Source organism: Melospiza georgiana, chromosome 18 (assembly GCF_028018845.1).
Source record: "Melospiza georgiana isolate bMelGeo1 chromosome 18, bMelGeo1.pri, whole genome shotgun sequence".
In the NCBI taxonomy this organism is placed as follows: Eukaryota; Metazoa; Chordata; class Aves; order Passeriformes; family Passerellidae; genus Melospiza; species Melospiza georgiana.
In genome coordinates, this window is record NC_080447.1 from 12430581 (window position 1) to 12446828 (window position 16248).

A 16248-nucleotide genomic window follows, 5' to 3' on the forward strand; every position below is an offset into this window, starting at 1 on the left:
GACGCACACAGAGAGTCCCGCACACGCAGGGTCCCGCACACGCGTGTGTCCCCAGTCGCTCCCAGGGGCACCGGGGCCCCGCACCGCGCCCCCTCCCCGGTCCCCATCACCCCCGGCCCCGCTCCCGCACCCCGTGTCCGCCCCGGCCGCGGGACCCCGGAGCCGGCGGGGCGGAAGGCGGGCGAGCGGGCGGGGGGGCAGGCGGGGGGTCCCTCCTCCATCCCTCCTCCTCCTCCTCCTCCTCCATCCCTCCTCCTTCCTCCTCCCCTCCCCCGCCGCCCGCTCGGTGCCGGTGCCGGTGCCGGTGGCCGGGCAGCGCCGAGCCCCGCCGAGCGGCATGGCCGGGGCCCGGGGGTGCCGCCGCCGCCCGGCGCTGCCCGCGGCGCTGCCCGCAGCCCTGGGGCTCTGCGGGACCCTGTGCCTGCTGCTGCCGCCGCCCGCCGCCGCCTGGAGCCCGGCCCTGCTGCCGCCCGCCGCCCGCAGGTACCGGCACCGGGGACAGGGGAGCGGGGCACCGGGACACCGGGATCAGGGCACCGGGGGCACGGGGATCAGGGCACCGGGGACATGGGGATCCGGGCACCGGGGATACGGGGATCGGGGCACCGGGGGCACGGGGAGCGGGGCACAGGGGACACGGGGATCAGGGCACCGGGGGCACGGGGATCGGGGCACCGAGGCAGCATCGCCTGCTGCGGGCACCGGGGCTCTGGGTACCGGGCACCGAGGGGCACGGGGGCTCTGGGTACCGGGCACCGGGGGGCACTGGGGGCTGTGGGTACCGGGTACCGGGGGCTGTGGGTACCGGGGGGCACCGGGGGCTGTGGGTACCGGGTACCGAGGGGCACCGGGGGCTGTGGGTACCGGGGGGCACTGGGGGCTGTGGGTACCGGGCACCGGGGGCTGTGGGTACCGGGTACCGGGGGGCACCAGACACCGACAGCTGCGGGTACTCGGCACCAGGGGGGTCAGGGATCTCCGGGCACGGGGGACACCGGGGACATGGGGATGTGGGCACCTGGGAGACTCCAGGATCTGTGGGTACCAGGGGTATCAGCCACGGGGGCATCAGGCGCGGGGTTCTGTGGGTACTGGGGGGCTCTGTACCAGGCGTGGGGGCACCATGGATGGGGGGCACCGACAGCTGGGTACTCCAGGGAGGGGCTCTGTGGGTTGTGATGCTGGGGCAGGGGAGGCTGGGGGCACTGGGAGATACTGGGGCTGGTTGGACTGGCTGGACCTGGGGGTGGTTGGGGCCAGCAGGACTTACTGGGGAGTTACTGGGATCAGCAAGACTTACTGGGGGCATCAGAGCTGCCAGGCTTAGCAGGGTGCTGGGAGGTGCTGGGGTTACTGGGACTGCCTGGGCGTTTTGGGATCCTGGGGCTGCCTGGCCATGCTGAGGCTGAATTGCTGGTATTACTGGGACTACTGGGATGGATTATTGTGGCTGCTGGCCATACTGGCACTGCTGGGGCTGCCAGGACTCCAGGGGCTGCCTGGGCATACAGGGACATGCCGGGACTACTGAGTTTGCCCGGGCATATCGGGATCCTGGGGCTGCCTTGGCATGCTGGGACTACTGGGAATGCTGAGCATGGTGGGGCTCCCTGGGCAAACTGGGGGTGCTGGGAGGGCTGGAGTTGGTGAAGAGTGAATGTCCCCAGCCCCAGGGACCCCAGCCCCAGGGTCCTGCCCATCCCTTGGAGCTGGCCCAACCGGGGGTCTGTGGGTGCTCTGGGGGGCTCTGTGGGTGCTCTGTGGGTGCTCTGGGGGGCTGTGGTCCCTGTCCCCCCGCAGCAGTGGGGGGGTGCCGGCAGAGGGGGGGTTGTTTACAGGAAACCCTCGGCTCTGGCCGTGTCTCCGGCACCGGATTGCCGGGACCTCCCGGTTCCGCTCGGCTCGGAGAGGCGACGGGCAGAAGCCGCCTCATTTCCCCTTCCCCTCCCGGCCAAGCCCAGGAAGCCCCTGGCGCCTTGGCACGACCCTGCTGTGTGTCCCCGGGCCAGCAGCCAGCACCCAGGAGCCCCCACCCCATCCCATCCCATCCCATCCCATCCCATCCCATCCCATCCCATCCCATCCCATCCCATCCCATCCCATCCCATCCCATCCGGCATTTCCACAGCTGCAGCTGGCACCGCCCAGCAGCTGGCTGTCCCTGCGAGGGGGACAATGCCCCCCGGGACCCCCTTGGCACGGCAGGGTGGCAGCGGGAGCGCGGTGACAGCCCCGGCGGGCTCTGCCTGCCCAGCCCTGGCACGGTGCCCGCCTGGGACGCTGCCCAGCCGGAAAGCCCTGTGCCACCCCGCTGTCCCCCCCGCCTCCGGCACCTCCCAGACAATTGTCCCCCCGCGGCGCCCGCTTGTCCCTGCTGCCACCGCCTCCCTCCTTGCAGCACTGCACGGGCCCGAAACGCTCGGGTTTTTTGACCCAAATTGTGCAGCCTTTGAATTTAGAGCTGCCGAGGGTACGGCGAGTCCTTCCCGCCGCGGGGATGGGGACATCGGTGTCATGGCGGGGGGAAACTGAGGCTGGGGTGCCCGGGGAGGGGGTGGGCAGAGCCTGGCATGTGGGGCAGAAGAAAGGAGCCTTTGTGTGGGGTGGGCTGGGGGCACGGCGGGGCTCCGGGCCAGCGCTGCTGGGAATGCAGCAGGAATGCGCTGTCCCTTGTGTCACAGCAGAGCTCCCCTTGGGCACCCCAAAAACCGGGCATGGGCGACAGTTTTCGGGTGGCAGCACCCCCGTGGTGTCCCCACGGAAGGGCTGGTGACATTTCCCTTGCAGCAACTGGTGCTCCTACACGGTGACACGGACGGTGTCGTGCCACGTCCAGAACGGGACCTTCCTGCAGAGGGTGTTCCAGGGCTGCCGCTGGCCCCTGGCCTGCAGCGGGGGCAGGTGAGCGGGGCCACCGGGGCGCCCTGGGGACAGGGACAGCCGGGATGTTGTCCCCTGGATGGGTGTGAGCTGCCCCTGTGTGCCACAGCTACCGCGCCGTGGTGAGACCACTCTACAGGGTGACCTACAGGACACTGACGGCGCTGGAGTGGCGCTGCTGCCCCGGACACGGCGGGCAAAACTGCGAGGAAGGTGGGAGATGGACGGGATGGGGACATGGGCAGGGCAGGGTGGTGGCACTCAGGGGCTGTGGGACACAGCCTTCGGTGTCACTGCGGGGTGAGGAGAGCGATGGATGGATGATGGATGGATGGATGATGGATGGATGGGGTGGATGGATGGATGATGGATGGATGGATGGATGGATGGATGGATGGATGGATGGATGGATGACTGATGGATGGATGGATGATGGATGGATGGATGGATGGATGGATGGATGGATGGATGGATGATGGATGGATGATGGATGGATGGATGGATGGATGGATGGATGGATGGATGGATGGATGGATGATGGATGGATGGATGATGGATGGATGGATGGATGGATGGATGATGGATGGATGATGGATGGATGGATGGATGGATGGATGGATGGATGGATGGATGGATGGATGGATGATGGATGGATGGATGGAGGAATAGATGGATGGATGGATGGATGGATGGATGGATGGATGGATGGATGATGGATGGATGGATGGATGGATGATGGATGGAGGAATAGATGGATGGATGGATGGATGGATGGATGGATGGATGGATGGATGGATGATGGATGGATGGATGGACAGATGATGGATGGATGATGGATGATGGATGGATGATGGATGGATGATGGATGGATGATGGATGGATGGATGGATGGATGGATGGATGGATGGACAGATGATGGATGATGGATGGATGATGGATGGATGGATGATGGAAGGATGATGGATGGATGATGGATGGATGGATGGATGGATGGATGGATGGATGGATGGATGGATGGATGATGGATGGATGGATGGATGGATGGATGGATGGATGGATGGATGGATGATGGATGGATGGAGATCCCTGGGTAGGGTGATGCCTGGACAGTCAGGAGTGGATGGGCACAGGGATGTGCCTGGGGTGGGGAACTGAAACCGCCGATGGACAGGGTGTGGGTGGATGGACAGATGGACAGATGGACAGATGGACAGATGGACATTCCTCAGCATGGCAGTGCCCACGAGGGGCTGCACCCCCCCAGCCGCGTGGGGCCGGCTGTGGGTGGGCAGTGGATGAATGGGTGCGAGGCTGTGCCGTGTGTGGGAGGACGGGCGCTGCCAGCTCTGACAGGGGGGTCTTTGTCCCCATTGTCACCAGGTCCTCCTCCTCCTCCTCCTCCTCCCTCTCCCCCAGGACTCCACCGCGGGGTCCCAGCCCAGCCCTGGCTCCGTGGGGGCTGCGAGGGCAGTGGGTGGCACCCAGGGGTGGGGAGGGGACACCCCGGGGTGGCACCGAGGCTCTGCAGGGCAGCGGGTGGCACAGGGGGTCCAGAGGCAGCTGGGTGGGCGCAGTGCTGGGGGAGGTGGGCGGTTCTTCCTCCTCCTCCTCCTCTTCCTCCTCCTCTTTCTCCTCCTCCTCCTTCTCCTCCCTGCGTGCTTGGCCGCCTGCCCCACATCTGGCCCCACTTAGGGCTGTCCCCTGCAGCACGGGGGTGGCCGTGCCGGGCGGAGTGACAGCGTGGGGGGGCTCGGGGCCACCTCTGCTGCAGACACCCCTTTGCTGCCACCCTGGGTGGCCCCGAGTCGCTGTCCCCAGGATCCCTCGGTGGGGACAGGGGACTGGGACCCCCCGTGCGGGGTGGGCAGTGTCCCCAGGATTGTGCCCCCTGCCAAAGCCACCCCAGAATGGGGCTGGGAGGTTGGGGGGGGTGTTTGGGGGTGGGTTCAGGGCTGAGGGGGGAACTGGGGTGGCTGGGGCTGGGATTGGGGGGTGATCATGGGGAGATTTGGGGGGTCTGGTTAAGGACCGTGGGTGGGTTTGGGGGTTGTGGGTTGGGGCCATCTGCTGTGTGACCATGGAGGGTTTTGGGGTCTGGTTAAGGACCGTGGGTGGGTTTGGGGCTTGTGGGCTGGGGCCATCTGGTGGGAGGGTTTTGGGGTCTCCTTTAAGACCATGGGTGGGTTTGGGGGATCCCGACTGAGGGTTATGGGTGGGATTGGAGGTCTGAGGCTCACCCACAGCAAGGATGGGCCCCTGCACCCCCGATGTGTTGAAGCACAACACGAAGGTCTCCCACAGCAGGCGAAGCCCCGCGGGGGGGTCCCCCCGTGCTGACCCCCCTTTCCTCGGCTCGCCCCTCGCTCACCCTGCGGGACCCCAGCGCCGCCCCTCGCCGGCCCCCCCTGCACCCCGCGGCCTTCTCAGGTGGGTCCCTCCCTCCCCAGCCCCGCTGGGGCGGGCACAGAGGCCCGGGTGCCCCCCACGCACCGCCCGTGCCCACACTGTGCCCCGCCCGCAGGGTGCCTGAACTGCAGCCGTGTCGGGGAGCTCACAGCGCGGCTCGCCACCCTCGAGGCGCAGGCAAGTCCCGTTCGGGCTCTGGCACCTCCCCTGCTCCCCCCGAGGGGCGCTGGGGGTGTCACCGTGTGTCCCCTGTGCTGCCACCCCGTGTCCCCCATTGTCACCCTCCCCGTGTCGTTGGCAGGTGGCGCGGCTGGCGGTGGCCGAGCCCCCCAGGGGCAGCAGCCCGGGCAGGGCGCCCGAGGCCGGGCAGCTCTGGGGGTCCCCGGCCGCCCGAGGGAGCCCCGGCGATGACGGTAAGGCAGGGTGACAGCGACAGTGACAGTGACAGTGGCAGTGACAGCGACAGTGCCACCCGCAGCACCCGCGGGGCGGGGAGCGCACCTGGGCGCTGTCAATATTTTGGGGGGTCACGACCCCTCATTTTGGGGAAAAGCAAAGCTGTACCACGGCAGTGGTGACACTGAGCAGGCCCACCTGACAGGGAGGTCTTTGTCCCCATTGTCCCCATTGTCCCCATTGTCCCCATTGTCACCATTGTCCCCATTGTCACCATATCCTCCTCCTCCCTCTCCCCCGGGGGCTGTGGGGGGGACAGGCGAGCCCTGGGGAGGGTCTGGGGCCCGGCTGTGGGTGGGGGGCGCCCCGAGGGGCTCTCCCGGTGTCCCCCCCCACCTCAGGGTGCTCTGTCCCGCAGGGAGACCCGGCTGGAGGGGCCCCCCCGGGCCCCAGGGCGGCGCGGGAGGACGGGGAGTGAAGGGGCCCGCGGGGCCACCAGGTACGGGGGACACTGTGGGGGGACCCCAGCCTGGTGCTCGCCTCAGCCGAGCCCCCCTTTACACATTTGGGGCGTCCGTGCAGCAGTTTGGGGGCTCGGAAAGGCTCCAGGCTTCACGGCCCCGATCCTCACCCTCCTCTTCCTCCCCGCAGGTCCCCCCGGCCCCCCGGGACCGCCCGGCCGGGATGGAGCCCCGGGGCTCCCCGGAGAGAAGGGGTCCCCCGGGCCCCCCGGCCCCCCGGGCCCCCCTGCCCCGCTGGGGCCCGCGATCCCCCGGCTGGCCGAGCCCGGTAAGGGGGGCTGCCATGGGGTCCCTCCCCCAGCGACCCCAAAAACGGGGCTGGGATGGGTTGGGGGGGTCTGAGCTGAGGGTGGTGAGGGGACATCATGGGGGGCACTGGGGATGAGATGTTGGGCACTGGGCAGCACTGGGGACCCTGAGGACATCGCTGGGGTGACATGGATGAGATGTGGGGCACTGATCAGTAATGGGGACATCCTGGGGGGCACTGGGGTCCCAGGGATGAGATCTGGGGCACTGGGCAGTACTGGGGAGCCCCCTGACATCATTGGGGTCCCAGCGATGAGATCTGGGGCACTGGGCAGCACTGGGGTCCCCCCTGCCATCTCTGGGGTTCACGGATGAAGTGTGGGGCATTGGGCACACCCCTGACACCGCCAGGATTCCAGGCATGAGGAATGGGCAGCACCGGGCACTGAGGGCACCCCCTGCCAACGTTGGGGTGCCAGCAATGAGGTGCGGGGCGCTGGGCACCCCCTGCCATCATCAGGGTGACAGGGACGAGACAGGGCAGGGCACTGCGGTCCCCCCATGTCCCCACACGGGGGTCACGGGGACCCTGCCCCAAACACCCCCCCCCCATTGTCCCCACAGGGGACCCCGTCCTGTCCAACACCTTCACCGAAGCCACCAGGAGCGTCGTGGGGCCCGTGGGACCCCCCGGACCCGCGGGGCCGATGGGTGAGAGTGTCACCCCTGTCCTTTGTCACCCCCCGATGTTTTGGGATGGGACTGAGCCGTGTCCCCCCCGTCCTTTGTCACCCCCCGATGTTTTGGGATGGGACTGAGCCGTGTCCCCCCCGTCCTTTGTCACCCCCCGATGTTTTGGGGCGGGACTGAGCCGTGTCACCCCCTGTCCTTTGTCACCCCCCGATGTTTGGGGTGGGACTGAGCCGTGTCCCCCCCTGTCCTTTGTCACCCCCCGATGTTTTGGGATGGGACTGAGCCGTGTCCCCCCCGTCCTTTGTCACCCCCCGATGTTTTGGGGCGGGACTGAGCCGTGTCACCCCCTGTCCTTTGTCACCCCCCGATGTTTTGGGGCGGGACTGAGCCGTGTCACCCCCTGTCCTTTGTCACCCCCCGATGTTTGGGGGCGGGACTGAGCCGTGTCCCCCCCTGTCCTTTGTCACCCCCCGATGTTTTTGGGGTGGAACTGAGCCGTGTCCCCTCCTGTCCTTTGTCACCCCCCGATGTTTTGGGTGGGACTGAGCCGTGTCCCCCCCTGTCCTTTGTCACCCCCCGATGTTTTTGGGGTGGAACTGAGCCGTGTCCCCTCCTGTCCTTGCAGGTCCCCCCGGCCCCCCCGGGCCCGTCGGTCCCCCCGGGCCCCCCGGACCCGATGTAAGTGCTTGGGGGGGGGTGGGACAGGGCAGGGCTGAGCCCCCCAGTGTCCCCCCAGCGCTGATGTCCCCACCGTGTCCCCACAGGGCAGGGAAGGAGCGCCCGGAGCTGCGGGGCCTCCGGGGGACAAGGGGGACACGGTGAGTGCCATAGGGACACGGTGACACCGCCAGAGGGGTGGCCGTGCCCAGTGTCCCCCATAATGTCCCCAAGGCCACCCTGGCAGCTCTGGTGTCCCCCCGTGGGGGGCACAGGGAGGGGTTTGGGGACACCCCTGCTCCAGACACGCCGTCCCTGCTGGGTGGCCCCAAGCCATTGTCACCACTGGGGACAGGGCACAGGGACCCCGCCATGGGGTGGGGATGGGGGCAGTGTCCCCAGGATTGTCCCCATCCCCTCCAAAGGCACCCCCCAGAATGGGGCTGGGGGCTGTGGGGGGGGTTGGGGGGTGAATTCAGGGCCAGGGCTGGGTTTGGGGTGAAATGGGGGGAACTGGGATGTGGCCATGGGGAGATTTGGGGGGTTCAAGAGCATGGAGGGGTTTGGGGGTGTGGGTTGGGGGTTTGGAGTGGGGTAATGGGCAGGATTTGGGGTCTGGTGTGGGGTTATAGGGGGGATTTGGGGTCTGGTTTGGGGTTATAGAGGGGATTTGGGGATGGTTTGGGGTTATAGGGGGGATTTGGGGTCTGGTTTGGTGTTATAGGGGGGATTTGGGGTCTGGTGTGGGGTTATAGGGGGGATTTGGGGACTGGTGTGGGGTTATAGGGGGGATTTGGGGTCTGGTTTGGGGTTATAGGGGGGATTTGGGGACTGGTGTGGGGTTATAGGGGGGATTTGGGGACTGGTGTGGGGTCATGGGGAGGTTGGGGAGGTTTGGTGTGGGGTAATGAGGAGGGTTTGGGGTTTGATGTGGGGTGATGGGGGGGTTGGAGGGGATGGTGTGCAGTAATGGGGGGATTGTGGGGTCTGGAGGGGGTCATGGGGGGATTGGGGGGCCTGGTGCAGGGTCATGTGGGAGGTTGGGGGGTCTGGTGTGGGGTTATGGGGAGGTTGAGGGGGTTTGGTGTGGGGTCATGGAGGGGTTTGGGGTCTGGTGTGGAGTTATGGGGGTGTTGGGGGTCTGGTGTGGGGTCATGGGGTGGGTTTGGTGTGCAGTAATGGGGGATTTGGGGGTCTGGTGTGCATTAGTGGGGGATTTGGGGTCTGGTGTGGGGTCCCAGCCCCGGGCTCTGCCAGTCCCTCCCCTGATGAGGGTCTGGCCATGCCCCCAGTGCTGACGGGCTCTGTCCCTGCAGGGTCCCCAGGGCCCCCCGGGCAGCCGCGGGCAGGACGGGGCACAGGTACGTGTGGGGTGTGTGGGGTGTGTGGGGTGTGTGGGGTGTGTGGGGTGTGTGGGTGTATGGGGTGTGTGGGGTGTGTGGGGTGTGTGGGGTGTATGGGGTGTGTGGGGTGTGTGGGGTGTGTGGGGTGTGTGGGGTGTGTGGGGTGTGTGGGGTGTATGGGGTGTGTGGGGTGTATGGGGTGTGTGGGGTGTGTGGGGTGTGTGGGTGTGTGGGGTGTGTGGGTGTATGGGGTGTATGGGGTGTATGGGGTGTATGGGGTGTGTGGGGTGTGTGGGTGTGTGGGGTATGTGTGGGTGTGTGGGGTGTGTGGGGTGTGTGTGTGTGTGTGTGGGTGTGTGGGTGTGTGGGGTGTGTGGGGTGTGTGGGGTGTGTGGGTGTGTGGGGTGTATGGGGTGTGTGGGGTGTGTGGGGTGTGTGGGTGTGTGGGGTGTATGGTGTGTGTGGGTGTGGGGTGTATGGGGTGTGTGGGTGTGTGGGGTGTGTGGGTGTGTGGGGTGTGTGGGGTGTATGGGGTGTGTGGGTGTGTGGGGTGTATGCGGTGTGTGGGGTGTGTGGGGTGTATGGGGTGTGTGGGGTGTATGGGGTGTGTGGGTGTGTAGGGTGTGTGGGTGTGTGGGTGTGTGGGGTGTATGGGGTGTGTGGGGTGTGTGGGGTGTATGGGGTGTGTGGGGTGTGTGGGTGTATGGGGTGTGTGGGGTGTATGGGGTGTGTGGGGTGTGTGGGGTGTGTGGGGTGTGTGGGTGTGTGGGGTGTGTGGGGTGTGTGGGGTGTATGGGGTGTGTGGGGTGTGTGGGTGTATGGGGTGTGTGGGGTGTATGGGGTGTGTGGGGTGTGTGGGTGTGTGGGGTGTGTGGGTGTATGGGGTGTGTGGGGTGTGTGGGGTGTGTGTGTATGGGGTGTGTGGGTGTGTGGGGTGTGTGGGGTGTGTGGGTGTGTGGGTGTGTGGGGTGTTTGGGGTGTGTGGGGTGTGTGGGGTGTGTGTGTGTGTGGGGTGTGTGTGGGGTGTGTGGGATGTGTGTGTGTGGGTGTGTGGGGTGTGTGGGGTGTGTGGGGTGTGTGGGGTGTATGGGGTGTGTGGGGTGTGTGGGGTGTGTGGGTGTGTGGGTGTATGGGGTGTGTGGGTGTGTGGGTTGTATGGTGTGTGTGGGTTGTATGGTGTGTGTGTGGGGTGTATGGGGTGTGTGGGGTGTGTGGGGTGTATGGGGCCCCCCTGCCAGCCCCTCTCTCCTCTCCTCTCCTCTCCTCTCCTCTCCTCTCCTCTCCTCTCCTCTCCTCTCCTCTCCTCTCCTCTCCTCTCCTCTCCTCTCCTCTCCTCTCCTCTCCTCTCCTCTCCTCTCCTCTCCTCTCCTCTCCTCTCCTCTCCTCTCCTCTCCTCTCCTCTCCTCTCCTCTCCTCTCTGTGTTCCAGGGCGAGCCGGGCCCCCGGGGCCAGCCGGGCGACAGGGGCTCGTGGGTGAGTGACACCGGGGACACCGGGGACAGGAGGGACACAGGGACTCGTGGGAGGGAGGATGGGCACAGGAGGACCCTGACACCCTCCCTGCTCTCCTCTGCAGCTCTGGGACCCCAGCGATGTCCTCAGGGTCCCCTCTTGTTCCCACTGCCCCACAGCTCATCCCTGGGTCCCCAGGGTTGGCAAGGGTGTCCCCAGTTCTCCCCAGTGCCCCACACATCATCCATGGCACCCCAGCGATGTCCTGGCTGTCCCCAGCGCTGCCCAGTGTCCCAGAGCTCATCCATGGCACCCCAGTGACATCCTGGGTGTCCCCAGTGCCCCACAGCTCATCTATGTGTCCCCAGGGCCCACAGCCATCCATGGCACCCCAGTGATGTCCTGAGTACCCCAGTGACATCCATGGCACCCCCAGTGACATCCTGGTGTCCCCAGCTCTGCCCAGTGTCCCACAGCTCATCCATGTCACCCCAGTGACATCCTGGGTACCCCAGTGACATCCTGGGTGTCCCCAGTTCTGCCCAGTGCCCCACAACCATCCATGGCACCCCAGCGATGTTCTGGGTGTCCCCAGCTCTGCCCAGTGCCATGCCTCATCCCCAAAAGTGGCTCTGGGCTCCCTGGCTGATGTCACCCAATGCCAATGTCACCCAGTGCCAATGTCACCAATGTCACCTGAACAGGTTGATGGGGCACAGGGTGGGCTCAGACCACCGGGGGTTCCCCCTCTCCTTCCCCTGACGTCGTGGTGAGTCTGGGAGTCCCCGTGTCCCCCCCAGGGATGGCCAGGGCCCATTTGGGGTGCCCGTGTCCCCCCCAGGGATGGCCTGGGCCCATTTGGGGTCCCCATGTCCCCCCCAGGGGTGGCCAGGGCCCATTTGGGGTCCCCGTGTCCCCCCCGGGGGTGGCCTGATGCCATGTGGGGTGCAGCCCCCCCTGACCCCTCTCTCTGTCCCCAGGGGGAGGGTTTGCACCAGCTCCGCGAGGCGCTCAAGATTTTAGCGGAGAGGGTTTTAATCCTGGAAACAATGATTGGACTCTACGGTGAGTAGGGGCAGAGGACCCCCACCCCTGCCAGGAGGTCACCAGGCCCCCATGACATCACGGTGGCATCAGCCATGCATGCTGTCATCACCCACACGGTGCCACCGTGGCCAGCACTGGGGACCACCCCAAGGAAAGGCCACCGGGGTCCCCCCACCTCACCCCCAGCTGGGCACCCCAGAGCCCCCCCAGGCACTGCAGGGACACCTGTGGCAGTCTCGGTGTTGGGGACAAGCTGGTGGCCCTCTGGGAAAGCTGGGGACATGTCCCCCCGTGTTTTGGAGAGCTCAGTGTGCTGGGGGTGGCAGAGGGAGCACCCCCAGCTGGGGACAGCAGTGTCCCCCTGGACAGGTTGTGGATGTGTCCCCCCAAATGTGGGGGAGCTCGGCTTGCTAGGGGGGGCAGAGGGAGCACCCCCAGGTCAGGAACATCAGTGTCCTCATCAGGGCACTGCCAGGGACACCAAGCCAGCACAAGGGACCTCCCCTGTCCCCATGGACCCGCAGGGATGGGGGAGCCCCCGGCGCTCTCTGAGACTGGGAGGACCCTCCTAGGAGACCTGGCACCCCCTCCTCATGCCCCAGCACCCCCATCCTGCTGGGGCTGTACCCCTGCCATGCTGTGCCACCCCTGCCATGCCGTGTCCCTGTGCCGTGTCCCCGTGCTGTGCCCGCCGTGGGGCCAACGCTCTCTGCTCTGCTCTGCTCTGCTCTCTCCCTCTCCCCCAGGCCAGTAGCTTCCAAACCCTCCTGCGGCAGCAGGCCCGGCTGGAGGTCCTGGCTAGAAGGGTCACCTTGCTGGAAGCCATCATCTGGCCAGGTAACCACGCCCTGCCACGCCCTGCCCCGCCCCGCACGGGCCCGGAGCCGCGGCACCCCCGGGAGCGGGCACGGAGCACGGGGGGTGCAGCACCCACGGGAACGGGCACCCCAGAGAGCTCGGAGACCTGCTTGGATTGAGGGGGCAACCATGGAGATCTCATGGATTTAGCCATGCAGTCATGGAGAACCTCCTGGATTGAGAGGTGACCATGGAGATCCCTTAGATTGAGAGGGGTGACCATGGAGATCCTCCTGGATTGAGAGGTGACCATGGAGATCCCCTTAGATTGAGAGGGGTGACCATGGAGAACCTCCTGGATTGAGAGGTGACCATGGAGATCCCTTAGATTGAGAGGGGTGACCATGGAGATCCTCCTGGATTGAGAGGTGACCATGGAGATCTCTTGGATTGAGAGGGGCAACCATGGAGAACCTCTCAGACTGAGAGGTGACCATGGAAATAATATTGGATGGAGAGGAGCAAACATGGAGATCCATTTGAATTGAGAGGGGCAACCATGGAGATCTCTTGGATTGAGAGAGGCGGCCATGGAGATCCTCCTGGATTGAGAGGGGCAACCATGGAAATACTCTTGGATTGAGAGGTGACCATGGAGATCCTCCTGGATTGAGAGAGGTGACCATGGAGATCCTCCTGGATTGAGAGGTGGTCATGGAGATTCCCTTAGATTGAGAGGGGCAATCATGCAGATCCTCCTAGAATGAGAAGGGCAGCCATGGAGATCCTCCTGGAATGGAGACACAAACATGGAGATCTCTTGGATTGAGAGGGGCAACCATGGAAATACTTTTGGATTGAGAGGGGCAACCATGGAGATCCTCCTAGATTGAGAAGGACAACCATGGAGATCCTCCTGGATTGAAAGAGGCAAACATGGAAATAATATTGGATTGAGAGGAGCAAATATAGAGATCCATTTGTATTGAGAGGAACAACCATGGAGGTCCTCCTGGATTGAGAGAGGTGACCATGGAAATGCTCTTGGAGAGGTGACCATGGAGATCCTCTTGGACTGAGAGATGACCATGGAGATCCTCCAAGATTGAGAAGTGCAACCATGGAGATCCTCCTGAATCGAGAGAGGCAATCATGGAAATAATATTGGATTGAGAGGAGCAAATATGGAGATCCGTCTGGATTGAGAGGGGCAACCATGGAGATCCTCCTGGATTGAGATGTGACCATGGAAATACTCTTGGATTGAGAGATTGAGAGAGGTGACCATGGAAATATTCTTGGATTGAGAGGGGCAAACATGGAGATGTCTTGGATTTAGCCATGCAACCATGGAAAACCTCTTGGACTGAGAAAGGCAAACATGGAAATACTCTGAGAGGCGATCCTGGAGATCCTCGTGGGCCTAGTGAAACTCTGGAGCTCCCCAAGGTTTAAGGGAGACCATGGAGAGACCCTCTCACTCCAAAGGAGCCCATGGAGACCCCTCTTGGACCAAAAGGAACCCTGGAGCTCCTTAAGGTTCATGAGAGACCATGGAGAGACTCAAAGGAGACCATGGAGACCCCTCTTGGATCAAAAGGACCCGTGGAGGTCCCCAAGGCCAAGGGAAGCTCCAGAGCCCCTCTGGATCCACAGGAGACCATGGAGCCCCTCTTGGATTGGGAGAGGCAACCACGGAGCCCCTCTTGGGCCAAGGAAAACCCTGGAGCTCCCAAGGTCTCCAGGATATCCTTGGAGAAGGGAGACCATGGAGACCCCCTCAAGCCAAGGGAGGCTCACGGGGACCCTCTTGGGCTGGAGCAGCTCCCAGAGCTCCTGCTGTCCCCAGGGATGCCCTGGTGCCACCTCCCTGTGCCAGGGTGCCCCCCACCCTCCTCCCGCCTCCCCCTCCCCATTCCAGCTGTGCTTTCCCACAGGGCTCACACCGGGGGTGCCAGGCAGGGGTGCCAGCTGGGGGATCCTCAGGTGGGTGTCCTCAGGGCTTGGGGACACCCAGAGCCACCACCGTGAGGCAGTGCCCCCCATTTCTGCGGGGCAGAACCTGCACAGCACTGATTTGGGGGGGTTTGGAGCAGGGGGTGACATCCCAGCCCCTGACACCCCCTTTTCTCCTCTCTCCCCACAGAGCCAGAGCCCGGCTCAGGCAGCGGCGCCCCCGGCACGGCGACCCCCGGGGTGCCCCGTGCCAGGCGTGGCAGCGGGCACCCCCTGTACCGCATTGTCACCGCGCCCCGCCACAACCCCCCTGGGCCGTGACAGTGCCACCCCGGACACCCCGGTCACCCCTGTCACCCTGGTCACCCACGGGGTCACCCTGGTCATCCCACAGTGCCACTCTGGTCACCCCGTTCACCCCGGTCACTCCTGTCACCCTGGTCATCCCAGTCACACCGGTCACCCCGCTGTGCCACCCTGGGGAGCAGGACAGGGCCACCCTTGTCCCCCCTCTTGGTGCTACTGGTGGCACAGCACCAGCCAACCTGCCATGCTTTGCCCCCATCGCTGCTGCCCCCCGAGGGTCAGGGGTGTCCCCAGTGCCATCTCTGTCCCCTCCCGCCATGGGGCAGCTCCAAGGGATGGGTTCTGTACAATTCCATCCCATCCCATCCCATTCCATCCCATCCTAGCCCGGGGGAGGGGATTGGGGGGCTCGGTGGGGACCCCCCCGGCAGGGACCCCGCTGTGCCGCGTGCTTTGCTGCTTTGGGACATGCCAGGGCATTAAATGTCCCCAAATCCACGTCCTGTGGGGTGGCTTGGTGTGTCAGGGGGGGCATGGGCACCTGTGGGATGGGATGGGATGGGATGGGATGGGATGGGATGGGGTGGGATGGGATGGAAGGGATGGGATGGGATGGGATAAACTATGAGGAGGATAGAATGAGAAGGGATGGAAGGAGAATGGATGGGAAGTAATGGGATGGGGTGGGGAAGAAAAGGGATGGGATGTGATAGGATAGAATGGGAAGTGAAGGGATGGGAGCCGTGGGATAGGGTTGGGATCTATGAAATCTATAGGATGGGATGGGTTGGGATGGAATGGGATGGGTTGGGATCTATGAAATCTATAGGATGGGATGGGTTGGGATGGAATGGGATGGGTTGGGATCTATGAAATCTATAGGATGGGATGGGTTGGGATGGAATGGGATGGGTTGGGATCTATGGGATCTACGGGATGGAATGGGATCCATGGGATGGGATCCATGGGATGGAAGGGGTTGGCATGGGATGACACTCAGGGACACCCAAGGGACACCTGGCTGTGCCATGGGACACCCACCCGCGATGTGACACCAATCCATCAATGTCACCCCTGGGACACTCACCCGTGTCACAGCACCCATGGGACACCAAGCAGTGCCATGCGTGTCCCACACCTTGGGACACCCCCAATTCCACGCAGGACACGGGGTACCTGCACCCCCTCCTGTGTCTCCTGTGTCCTCATGGGACGTGATGATGTCACACAGTAATGTCACTCCACCACGCTCACCACGTGGGCAGCGTGCAATGCCAGGCACAGCACGGGGACCCCAACCAGCACCCGCGGGGCTGCTTCTTGCCACGTGACCTGTGACGCCTGCTGACGTCAAACGCGGCCCATGGCGTCACCCCCTGGCAAGTGACACCGAGTGACCTCCCGTGCCGGGAGGCGCCGTCAGGCGACCGCGTGACACTCAGGGCACACCGCGTGCCGCCGGGCACGATGCGTGACGTCACAGCGGCCCCGCACCGCCCGGTACGCCGCAATGACATCACTACGCCGACCATGACGTCACGCCC

General features: G+C 64.7%; 1 protein-coding gene across 1 annotated transcript; it reads left to right on the forward strand.

Annotated features, from left to right (window-relative positions):
* Window positions 1-391: 391 nt before the first annotated feature.
* On the forward strand, window positions 392-12468 carry EMID1 (EMI domain containing 1; the record flags this gene model as incomplete). The annotated part of the gene is made up of 15 exons (XM_058037295.1): window positions 392-483; window positions 2788-2901; window positions 2990-3093; window positions 5182-5307; window positions 5402-5463; window positions 5588-5699; window positions 6101-6181; window positions 6334-6471; window positions 7077-7163; window positions 7771-7823; window positions 7910-7963; window positions 9119-9163; window positions 10574-10618; window positions 11578-11662; window positions 12391-12468. Coding segments are annotated over 15 exons (1206 nt in total), but the record flags the coding sequence as incomplete, so codon positions are not given.
* Between the last annotated feature and the right edge of the window lie 3780 nt (window positions 12469-16248).